The sequence below is a fragment of the Sturnus vulgaris genome, chromosome 5 (assembly GCF_052056855.1).
Source record: "Sturnus vulgaris isolate bStuVul1 chromosome 5, bStuVul1.hap1, whole genome shotgun sequence".
NCBI lineage: Eukaryota > Metazoa > Chordata > Aves > Passeriformes > Sturnidae > Sturnus > Sturnus vulgaris.
This window is the reverse complement of record NC_142247.1, coordinates 30953084-30964829: the sequence shown is the minus strand read 5'-3', so window position 1 is coordinate 30964829 and position 11746 is coordinate 30953084. Positions and strand designations below refer to the sequence as shown.

The 11746-nt window shown below is 48.8% G+C and overlaps 1 protein-coding gene across 10 annotated transcripts; it reads left to right on the top strand.

The window, feature by feature from the left end:
- The first annotated feature begins 3944 nt into the window (after positions 1 to 3944).
- KCTD17 (potassium channel tetramerization domain containing 17) lies at positions 3945 to 11478 on the top strand. Of its 10 annotated transcripts, none has more exons than XR_015803878.1 (8): positions 3946 to 4455; positions 5074 to 5182; positions 6906 to 6997; positions 7924 to 8019; positions 8391 to 8516; positions 9233 to 9377; positions 9556 to 9772; positions 10750 to 11478. XR_015803878.1 is itself a non-coding variant. In XM_088165341.1 (7 exons), the coding sequence occupies exons 1-6, from the start codon at positions 4249 to 4251 to the stop codon at positions 9821 to 9823; spliced, it is 681 nt and encodes a 226-aa protein (XP_088021467.1). In that variant the 5' UTR covers positions 3945 to 4248; the 3' UTR covers positions 9824 to 9845; positions 10750 to 11478. The 10 variants fall into 10 exon arrangements, 8 of the variants coding, with proteins under 8 accessions (XP_088021467.1, XP_088021465.1, XP_088021464.1 ...); XR_015803877.1 differs by having other exon boundaries at positions 9556 to 9845; XM_088165341.1 differs by lacking the exons at positions 9233 to 9377; positions 9556 to 9772 and adding an exon at positions 9773 to 9845 and having other exon boundaries at positions 3945 to 4455.
- Positions 11479 to 11746: the final 268 nt, after the last annotated feature.

Here is an 11746-nt window from a genome sequence, read left to right as displayed (position 1 = left end):
GAACAGCTGACAGGACTTACACCAGGACTATAAATGCTCTGCAGATCTTTATGTCCCTTACTCAGTGGGTTTCCTACAGAAACTGAAAGCTGGGGAGAAGTGGATATAATGCAGAGCACTAATGCTCATGACTTTCCTGTGGAAAACTTGCCACAGGGATTTGGAAATAACATGTCTTTGGTGGAGTAGGGCTCATGGTAGCCAAAAAGATGGCCTAAACAACAGCACTGATATAGGAGGAAGGTCACATTGACCTGTGGCTAACTTGAGACTAGGTGTTTTTACAGCTCTCTATATAAATTTGAGAATCCTAGGCCAGCATGTAAACTCTTTATTGATTTATTGGTGCAATCTGCAATACTTTTGTCTTGAAGGAGGTTTGGATTCTGTGAAAACAATCTCGTCTAGTCGAAAGTAAGCCCATGGTCCCCTCTTCTTCACTTGTCTTCATCACCTGCTTCCTCTTTCCTTCCGTACTGCAGCCTAGCAGTCAGGTTGCACTATTTCACACTTCATTTCCCAGTAACCTTTTTGTTCCTCTGCCAATTTATCCAAATTCTAAAGCAGCCCTTCTTCTACCAGCATCACTGGCCCAAGCACTGCATGAGCCATGGTAATTGGTATTTGCAGGGACATTTAATATTCCACCCATCTCTCCTGGTCCCAATTTACAACCAGGTGCTACACAAGTGTTTTGTGTCCTTCTCCCAGCAGTCTTCCAGCAAAGGTGCTGTGTGATGCATGTCCACACACAGGCTTTGCACACTGCTTTGAATGCAGACCTCATGCAGCACAAGCAGCTGGAGGAAGATTAGCTTGCCTGTATGCCATGAGGTCTTTCTCTTCATGCTCCAATATGCCTGGCTCAGCTGGCAGTCAAGCTGGACTCTATTAGTCAACTGTGTCCACTCCCAAGTCCAGTGTAGGGAATTTTATTTGCCCAATTCATGCTTGGCTTACTGGCAAAATGTCAGAGCATCACTTGTATTCCCTTCTCCACTTCCTACAGAAAAGAGTGGCACTGATCCTACATGGACATGCCAACTAGTTCTTCCTGGTGTCTTCTCTGGTGCCTCCTGCCATGTAATCCCCAATATGTGTTCCCAGCCTGTCAGAGTGGTGACACTGTCTGTGCCAACACATAGTGATCCTTGCTCCCACTGCTGTCCCACAGTGCAAGCGTTCCATAAGAGCAGCTCTACAACACCAGAGATGCATTGTATGCCATGTACCAAGTTGCAGAGCTCTGCAGTGTGTGTAGCCTTCTGCAGGATTGTATTGCAGGCCTGACTGCTGAACCAGGACACTCCCAGTTTAGCCCCTGCTCTGCTCTCCTCAGCTCTTGCTCAGTCCAGTATCCAGTGGCTGTTGAGTTTTTCCTGCTCCTAGTCCATCTGTGCAATGGTCCCCATGATTTCACTGGGATTTCTGCAAGGCTGTATGGTCTTATACCATCACACAGCCCCGTGTAAGCTCTTACTTGCTCTTCCCTCTGTTTCTGTGCATTTGTTTTATATAGCATTAACAAGTGATAGAATCGTAAAACATTAAGGTTGGGAAAGAACTGATATCATCGAGTCCAGCCTTTGACTAAATGCCACCTATTGTTTAAACTTGCTTCTGCTGTGTCCTATTGCTTGATTTTAAGGGACCTTATAAAGGGCACATTAATTGCATCTCAGAACTACATCTGGTGATAGTGTGCAATCAAGTCTGTATTTAGCCCATGCTACCAAGTCATCAGAACATTTCAGTTGGCAACTCACCCCACACTGGCTTCTTCTGAAGAGGATTTTCATATACTGTGGAGAAATCCCTGGCCTGGTGCATTTTCAAGGATTTTTTTGCTGTATGTTGCAGGAAAAAAAGACTCTGATATTGAAAGTGGTGTTCCTTGACATCTTTCCTTATTTACAATATACCTCTTTAGATTTAGCAATTTACTTTTTACCCCATGGCCCTGGGGTGAGCAAGACTTGAGGTTCCAGCCACAAGTGGAGACTGATACTGATGGAAGAAAGTATGCCTTGAATATGGACCATCCTGGACTGGTGAGCAGAGTTGTTAGGGGGGAGGTAGGAAAATAAGGTGTTGAGAACAAGAGATGGACTGTAAAGAGGAGAAAGAGGCTGAGGGACTGTGAGAGGAGGAAAAGGAGAGGGCGAACCCTTGATAAAAGAGGGAAAGAACTCAAGGCAGGGCAGATTTCTTGGAGAGGGAGATAAGAGGTTATAGGCTGCCATCCAACTGCTGCATTCATATCAGAGAGCCACAGTTCTCACCCCAGTTCTGTGCTGGAGCTGCAGCTAGTACAGAAAGGGTCCTGCAGGCCTCACACACCAGAGTGCAGGGCAGAGGTCTCCAGTTTGCTGTGGTTTGACTCAGAGCCAGAATTAGGACAGCAGTTTGACAGCCCAGAGCTGTGTTGCACTGTGTGATGCTTCAGCCCGGGTCAGTGTTGTCTGGGCATCTTTGATGCATGTTACTGCTCAGTGGAGACTGGTCCCAGGGCTGAGCAGTAATTTTGGCCAGAGCCTGCTCCATATGGGTAGACAAAAATATTTTTTCATGCTCTGTTAATGGTCACTCTAGTGCTGGTTCAAAATTATTTGAATTTACACCCTTGGAGCAGCTGAATTGTTCCTGTACTTAAATTAGCTGAAGGTCAGCAATCTTGAAACCTCTTCCGTGTTACCCTCTCTTCCTTTCCTCCCCTTGGCACTCCTCCACAGAAGGAGCGAAGTACACATACCTTTATTGTGAAGGAAATCCTGGGTGATTTGGGGGAAGGGCGATGCTGCCTTCTTCTGTACTGATAAAAGGGAGTGATTTGCAAGTAAAAGAAGGAAGGACGGACAAGAAGAAAAGGAATGTTAAGAGTAAAACATAATGTTTCTCTGTATTCAGCCTCTTCACTCAATAATCCTGCACCTCAAAAGGCACTAAGATCTAAATGCAAGAAAAAGAAAGTGTTGTGTGTCTCTGCAGTGCTGCATTGCTCTGTCAAGGAAGAGCCAGGAAGTTGTTTGGGTGGAGGAAGGTTTTGATCCACAATGGAGTGAAACGCCAGCCTTTCCTTTCCATTCTTAATGTGCTCGAGCTGCTGTGCTCGAGCGCAGCTGTGCTTCCGTGGGAGTGAGAAAAGCAGAGCTGTTGGAGAGGGCTTGTTCAGGTTGTGTTCGTGCCAAGGAGTATGTTTGAACGGAGTGCCCTGGGACGTGAACTGCTGAGCACCAAGCTCGGCCTGGCAGGAGCAAGTGGCAGAGACAGGACTAGATTCCATTACACAGGATTGGCACATCAGCCTCGGCGAATGATATGTGCCTGGGGCAGAGGTAAACTCCACACAGAGCTGAGTTACAGTCTGAGCTCTTGCCCAGACACAAACAGAGATGGCAGGAGCCTAGGGGAAGGGCACGGGTGGTTTGCTCTGGTAGAGCAGCAGAGGGGGGTAGTTTGCTGAGTCAGCAACTCCTCTGCGCTGGAAGAGAAATTATTCCTGCCCCCTGCCAGCACTTCATGCGGATCCAGGTTACAGTTCCCAGAACTGTCCCTACATATGTTAGCAAGAAGGCAACAGTCTGCATATTTTGCTTCAAGAGAGTATGTAAACTGATGCGGCACTGAGCGGTGAGCCTGGGCTAATGGATGTCCTGAAGGGAATGCTGCCAAGTACAGCGCTGAGGGGCCTAATCTGCCGGCTGCCAGGGAGCAGGCTGTGGTCTGAGGAAGCTTCCCCTGGAAGCAGGCAGAGTACCAGCCGCAGGGCTGGGTCTTGTGGCGCAGTGCCCTCCGTTACAGCATCCTCACTGCAGGAACAGCGGGCTGGGAAAACTACAGTTCCCATCACCCTTTTGTGCGTGTCCCTGAGAACTACAGTACCCAGAACCTTTTAATGAGCCAGACAGGATGTCTATGGAAATAAATGCCGACGAGTTTTGCATAACACCCTGCACCTCCGGAGTGCTGACTGGCCCATGGTCTGTGAAAACAGGAACAGGGGAAAAGCCAGGGAGTGTCAGCGCTGTGGCGCTGTGGCTTTCCCCACCCCAGTAGCCGCAGTGATATACTCCAGCACCGAGCAACCTTCCTACTCTCAGGACTCCCTTGTTAGTCCAGGGAAGATCCTGACCCTCAGGAAACACGGCTGCTGCGGAGGGAGAGGCAGATAAACTACAGATCCCGGCATTCTCCGACAGGCAGCACCTGCGGCAGTCCCTGCACGCCGTGGGGGAGGTGGGGGTGAGGATGAGGATGGAGGGCAGGGAGGAGATGCAGGGCGCCGTGGGGCTACGCTGCACCTGGGACATCCCACCACCCGCTGGTACCCAGGCCAAGTGGGTGAGGCTCAATGTGGGGGGCACCGTCTTCCTCACCACCAGACAGACCCTGTGTCGGGAGCAGAAATCTTTCCTGTGTCGCTTGTGCCAGGGCGAGGAGCTGCAGTCGGACCGGGTAAGGCAGCTGGGTTGCCTCCCACACCTTGCCCCACCGAGCATGGGGAGGGCTGGAGGGATGCAGGGATGGAGCCAGACAAACCTCGGCAGCTGCAGGAATAACTGAGTAAGAAATGCCTGCTCTTTCCCCTCTCTCCCGGGAAGGCTTTCCCCATACCAGATTCCACCTTGTTGAAGCCTGGCACCTGCCTTTCCTGGGGAGCTGGGGAGAAGAGAGGCCATCTCCCCTCTGCTCTTCCTCTTTGTCACCCCACATCCTGGGTTTGCTTCCCAGCTGTGTCTGCCTGACTCAGCCTTGTTCCTGTATGGGGATCTCTGCTCTCTCACACCAGGCCTGGATGCACAGTTGTGCAAAGAGACCGAGGCCTATTTTGTGGGCTTTGTCAGCTGGATTGGTTCATGCTGATGTTGGCATGCTGAGCAGACCAATACAGGAGTTAAAATCTAGACTGGACTGACTTGGCTAGGGACTCTCAGGACCCACGGTTTCCAAAGAATCTTAGAAATAGTGGACATTTTTGCTTAGGTTTATATTTTTTTCTATTCTAGGGCATTTGAGGGTTAGTTACAAGTTTTCCTTGGTTTTTGTCTCCTTGTAATCTATCTCTGTTGCTAGGATGAAACTGGTGCATACCTAATAGATCGGGACCCCACTTACTTTGGACCGATTCTAAATTTCCTCCGTCATGGAAAGCTGGTCCTGGATAAAGATATGGCTGAAGAGGGTGAGTTGTGGAGCTCAGAAAAATCCCACTTACCACAGTCAGGAAAAAACTTTGGTCAACATTGTTGTCTCTTGTTCTCCTTTTAGATGTTGATGTGGGGGATTTCAGAGAGCTGTGCCTGCAAAGCATGACATTGTCTCCTTTATTAAAGGGATTTGGAGTGGGTGAGGAAGGTGTCCTTGCAGGTGTTGTGGCATCACAACTGTCCAGCAGAGATGGCACCAAGACAGAAGTAGGCAAGATCTCAGAGCCTCAATAAGCCATTTTTTACTAGTTCCTGATCTACTTTTTACCAGGCTCTGTGACTGAGTTTGCTATTAATGTCTGTTTCTAATTAGGAATGAAAGCCCAGTAGACCAAACAAAACCGAGCTCATCTCTTCTACTGACTGTAATAAAGACCATCATTAATCAGTGATATGCACTGTATGCAGCTTGTGCTCTCATGGGTTGTGGACTGCAGAAATTCCAGTGGAGCAAGTTAGTCAAACCAATCCCTCGTTTGAGGTTGATGGTGGGTCCAATAGGATGACTTGGTGGCATCACAGTGTCACCAGCCAGCAGTCCACAGTGCCTTCTTAATTTTTTGATGCTAAGGTCTAATAAGGAGCCAATTCCAAATACATGCTGTGTTGTCCAGCCCTTGCCAAGCACAGTTTTTGCATGGTCATTAGTCTTCTTGCCTTTCTTACACGTTTTTACCTAAAGCAAGGAAAGTTTTCTTCAGAATAGTCTTACCAGTTATAGTTCCAAAAATATACCCGAAGAATGGTACAAGATTGTAATAAGCACAGTTTTGAGGTGTTTGCTACATGACATTTCTTGTAATCCTGAGATCAGACAGAGTTCATCAGCAGGTTTTAATATCAAATTTGAAGCATAAACAGGAGTCCAGTTCATTTGCATTGTCTCTTTTTTTCCCTGCTGCAAACATTCAGGCTGGTGTAAAACTAACCCATTAGACAATTCACTGCTGAATGAGAGACACAGAAGAGGTCTTAGTGTGTCAGGTAGTGAAGGATCAATCTCCCCATCTATATTTTCTTTGTACTGCCCTGGGGATATGTGAGTGTTGGCTTCCAGCCACCTTTCCCTCTCTGACTCTCTGGGAACCACCTCCATTTTCCTGAAGGCCTCTTAGCAAACAGATGAGTCTCAGGAGAGGTGATGGGTGCAGACATCACAGAGAAAAAAACCAAAAGCATTTCTCTTTATCTGTTTTGAGTTGAATCACAGGGAAGAGAGCCAAAGATCATATAAAGTCATATGGGGCTGCAACTCCAAGTGGCCCTGGAGGTAAGTTAGGCTTTTCTAGCTCTTTTGGTGACTTGTCAGAACTGCAAGTTGTGGTTCTCTGCCTTAATAAGAGATCTGAGCAAGGTCATTGGCAATTGGTCATTGAGAGAGACTGGAGCCTACAGCTGTTCTCCTTGGCCAGGTATCTGGGAAAGGTATTAGCAGTCCTCTCAGCACAAGCCTTCATTGGCAGTGCCTGTTTCTGTAGTAGCAGGCAGCATAAGGAAGGGGTGAGCATTAGAAACAAGATGCAGAGAGCCAAGTTTCAATTCTCTGCAGCAAGAATTCAAACCTGTTAAAAAGTAAGACAGTAATAGAATTTCTCCCTATGGACCTTGTGAAGCTCAGAATTGATCTTTTGCAAGTCAAAAAATAAAGATGAGCTGCTAACTTTCTGCCTTTGTGGTCCTTCTGTCTGTCTTTCTCAGGGATCCTTGAAGAAGCTGAGTTCTATAACATTGGTCCTTTGATCCGAATAATCAAAGATCGAATGGAAGAGAAGGACTACACAGTAACACAGGTATTGCAAGATAGAGTGGGGTAGGGAAAGCAAGGGGTGTAAAAAGGGAGAGAGATGAGTCTAGAGTGGGAGAAGACTCGAGAGAAGCAGCAAGAAATGGAAAGAAGCAACTAATTAAAGATTATATGCTAATCCCTATGCATCAAAATCTTGCAGGGGACAAGCTACCACCAAATTAGTTACAATAAACAAGTTGCAGGCTTGCTTTGCATCCCAGAAGTAATGTTGGATGTAGCCCCTGAAACTAAGTGAGCTCCTCTAGCTTTTGGAAGGAGGCAGGTGGTTGCTGTGGGATATAGAGGAATATTTGTGAGGAGGGCAAAGGTGTCATGGAGAGGAGTTCTGGTGTGGGGAGTCCTGGGAGTGTAATCACAATGAAGAGCATGGTAATACTTGTAGAGAAACCTGGAGGAAACGGGTGAAGAGATGGATATGAAAGAGTTAAATGGAGACAAGGGATCAATCCTGTGGCACAATCACACCCTGTCTTGGCCAGCAACCTCTGAAAATCTTTCTTAGAGGGAGGATTGTCTGCTATCTCACCTTTCATCTTGTCTGCCTCAGGTTGTAACCTCTAGCGCAGTGTCACTTTGTGCTGCAAAGCCCCATCAGCATTTGTTACATTTGCAAAAATGATTTTGTAATGACAAATGCAAACTCCCCATAAAAAGAGGGCAACATCTTCTGGGCACAATGCAGGAAGCACTGAGCTCAGTCGCTGCTCTCCAGAAGAGATACTGTTCTTGCCTCCAATGACAGCACAGGAGAAAGCTGGATTGTGGTTTCCACTCCCCTTTCACCTGGGACATGGGGAAGAGGACAGGTCTGTCCAGGAGGGGTATTACCACTTCATTCTGCAGGAGGGGAACAGCTTTTAACATCTGACAGTTGTCAGATGTCAGTGTGCTCTGCAATTTTGCTCTCAGGTGCCTCCTAAGCATGTCTACCGTGTGCTGCAGTGCCAGGAAGAGGAGCTCACTCAGATGGTTTCCACTATGTCAGATGGATGGCGCTTTGAGCAGGTATGGATAAGGCAGAGCAGGAGGGGAAGGAGTTGTCTTTTGGGGAAAAAATCGTGAATACCATACAGTTGCCAGGCGAGGCTCCTTCCCACTCTGAGAATACTGGGCAAGTCATTGACTGAGCCATCGTGCTGGCCCTTTCTTGCCCCTTTCTAGAGGTTTGGAGGATACTGTGTGAGGCCAGTCTGTTTTGCATACTGGCTAACTTCTCTGCTGGTTCTCTGTGTCGTCTCCTTAGTTTAGTTGAGGCCTTTCCACTAGGATTACAGATTGGACTCAGTGCTGCATGAGGGGCTTTCTGCCTTGCTCCCCAGGTGGAGTGGGTGTTTTCAGGAATATGTGCTTGTGATTCTTGCTCTCATCTTTTCTAGCTTGTGAACATTGGCTCATCCTATAATTATGGGAATGAGGATCAGACAGAATTCCTATGTGTGGTCTCCAAGGAGTTGTACAACTCCCCCAATGGCCTGAGCTCTGAGCCCAGCCACAAAGCCAAGGTGAGATTAACTTTGCTATGGCCCTGCTCCCATTGCCTATGAGATCCTTTGCTCTTTGCTCCTTCTCTCTTTTCTCTCTCCTTTGCAACAGTGGGGCACCTCAGTGGTGAAATACAGGGCCTGTCCTGGTGTTCAGCACCGTGGCATTACACCCATTGCCCAAAAGGAGGAGTGTGTATGTTGGAGGGGTGGTGTGTGGCTGTATGTGGCAAATGGCTTTAGCAAGTCACCCTGGCACCTCTCATGCTACTCTAACATCCCCCTCATGCCTCCTCATGCCCATTCTGTGTGTGTCACTGCCTATAGGGTTTTATTTCCCTGAAGATTTTGCAGCATTCTCTTTCCTTTTTCTGTCTCAGCCTGAGGGGCAGATATCTCCTGCTCCCCTTTTGAGGGAAGGACAGAAACCTGTGGCAGTGCATGACATCTTGTAGACACACAGGATACAGGAAGGAACACTAGCAACTGATGGCAGTTGTTGGACGGTGGGGTCACAGCACTTGTAAGTGGGTTAGATACCCTGATGTGATACTCCAGAGAAAAACAAGCCTCTCTGTTCCCTGACCTAGAATTGTCTTGGCCATGGGGAAAGGTCCCTTTTTATTCCAGTGTTGTGACAATTGCTTTGTTCCATTGTGTGTCAGAAAGAACTGCCATGGCTCATCTTGCAAGTATCTCCACTCTTTCTTCCTTTTGTCCCACATGCTGGGCCACAGAACACAGAGGAGGACCTGGAGGAGGAAGAGCAGGAGGTGGAGGAGGAGGCAGAGGCAGAAGCAGAAGCAGAGGAGAAAGGTGCAGCAAATCCCTGAGGAAAATGATAAAAATAACCCCCCAGGCATAGACTCGTCCACCTTTCTGGTGAGAGCTCACAGCTAGCAGCAGGGAAGGATTAGAACAGGTGTGGGGTGTGGGGGTGATCTTCTCCAGGAGTTGGAGTCTCTCTGGAGATAAAGCTGATAGGGGAGAGCTGTTACCATGGCTGCTGCTTTGTATTTTTAACTGTTTGGTTTATCTACGGTTTTATTTTTATTTGCAGACTGTCCATCTATTCGGGATTGTGCTAAACTCTCTTCCTGCGGACCCTCCCTCCTGCTCCCTTCCGTGTCCATCCCAGCACTGTCATCTACCTCCCACATTGCCCCACTCGCCAGCCTCCAGCATCTTTCCCTCTGCTCTCTTTGTCCCCCAGGGCTCAGACTGGTCTCTGCCCAGGGCTCTGTCTCTCTCTGCTCCTCACTTTTCCTCCTCTGCAGGTATGTTACCTGTCTGCACTCCCAGCTCCTGCCAGCCTGAGCTCTGCATGAGTGACTCACTTCCCTCTTGTGGGTATGGCCCTGGTTTGTAGAGCTTGGGGAGGGGAAGGAGGGAGGTGTGAGGTTGACTCATCCCTAAGGTGGCTTTACATATTCTCATCCTATTCGTGCCTTTACCTGCCAAGCAGATCCTATGGCTGTGGACCAGAGGCTCTGGCAGCAGAAAGGAGAGTGCAGCTGGGAGAGGGGTGGAAATGAATGCAAAGCAGGCAGGGGTGGTTCGGAGAAGGGGTGGAATTCTGCCACGTGTCTGCATGACACGCATGCCAGATCACTTCTCCAGACTGCCGTCCGCAGCTCCTTTGCCTGCCAGCCCGGGCAGTTTGCAGAAGGCAGCCTGTTATTTTTCCTTCCCTGCTCTCACTTCCCTGGCCTTTTCCCCCACTAGCTCTGCCAGGGTGAGAGCGCAGTGGGAAAGGTGGCAAAGGCAGAGCAGAAGCAGCTGGTCCCCATTGCAGATGTTCTCACAGCTGTGTGCAAAATGAGCCTCTCTGCTCTGCCTCCTGCTTAGGAAGGCTGGCTGGCTGACATGCGTGGGGCTGGGTATGGAAAGTGTTAGAGGATTCCTCTCCATACTGCAAAACTGTGAGGCTCTTGTTAATCTGGAGATGTTCAGTGTCAATCTCCACCAGTCCTGATGGAGGGCACTTGTTAGCTGGCTGGCATTTCTCTCTCCCTCTGTTTGAAAGCCTCCTTGTCTATTGCTGTGGGACCTGAGTGTATTGTCTTAAGACTCACTGTATGTTAATCATATGGAATTTTTCTTCCTGCTATTCTGTTTTCCCACCCTCATTTCTTTTTCTTCTGTTTGTGTTTCCTCTGTCATTTCCCTTTTTCTGTTTCTCACTCTTCCCTCCATGTTCAGTTGCTTTTTTTCCTACTATTGATTGTGTTTCTCTTTCTCTCTCCTTCTCTAGCTGTTACAAGCCAGAGATCTGAGGATGTGATCTGAACACTCCACTCCAGCCTTTTCATTTCTCGTTTAAATCTTTATTTTTGTACTGCAGTGTATGGTAGCCCACAATGACGCCCCCAGCCCCCTTCACTCTCCACATGCAGCCATTTTTTTTTTACAAACTCACCTCGGAGGCCTGAGCTTCCAGCCCTGGAGGAGGGCAGATGTTCTATGGAGCCCCTGAGCTGCTGTAGGAGCAGGAGCCCACGGCCCCCTCCTATGCCTGGCAGTCTGGCTTTCTGTAATGTCACAGTGGCCCCTGGTGGGGACATAAGCGATCAGCCACTGCAGCCTGCGGTCCCTTCCTGAGTACCCTGGATGCAAATGAGGACCGAGGTGGTGGTAGCTGTGGAAGGACCAGCCCTTGCCCTTTCACTGTTGCAGGCAACTGGTGTGGGCTTGTGGCCTGGGGACAAATGCAGAGCCACTGTCCTTTTCTGGGCCACCGGTATTGCTCAGAGGTGTCCCTGTGCTGGGTATCACATTCCTTGGTGCCTCCCTCCCTATCCCCCAAAGCAGCTCTGTGCCAGCAGTGTGAGAAGGAGAATGGTGTGCTGCCTGGGTACCAGGAACATGCTGGTACCTGATGTTATGTCAGGCAGTACTGAGCAGATCCCAGTTTTGGGGAGCGGGGTGTTTGCTTCACTGCTGTGTCTGAAGAATCCTGAATAAAATTCACAGTCTGTTCCTCCTTGCTGCTTCTCATTTCAAGTGGCAAGAATTAATTCCTGCTCTAAGGGGGTGGAAGTTGGAGAAAAGGAGTCTGGATTCATCACCTGGAGCCACCAGAAGCTGCTTGTGCTGTGCCTGTCTTCTGGGGGCTGGAGGTGCTTCCCACTGTGCCTGTGCTGCATCCCCACTGCAGGCAGCTGGGCTAGAGGGCAGGGCTGCTTATTGGTATGTGCACCTCTAAATCATAACAATAAGTGAGGACCACCTGTCTAGCAAATGTATCGACC

What these genes read in the sequence shown, in the direction of transcription:
- KCTD17 (XM_088165336.1), top strand. Translation starts at nt 4,249, where the DNA reads ATGAGGATGGAGGGCAGGGAGGAGATGCAGGGCGCCGTGGGGCTACGC. An exon ending in AGGAGCTGCAGTCGGACCGG is followed by an intron (nt 4,456 to 5,073) that starts GTAAGGCAGCTG and finishes CTCTGTTGCTAG; the next exon opens with GATGAAACTGGTGCATACCT. An exon ending in TAAAGATATGGCTGAAGAGG is followed by an intron (nt 5,183 to 6,905) that starts GTGAGTTGTGGA and finishes TGTCTTTCTCAG; the next exon opens with GGATCCTTGAAGAAGCTGAG.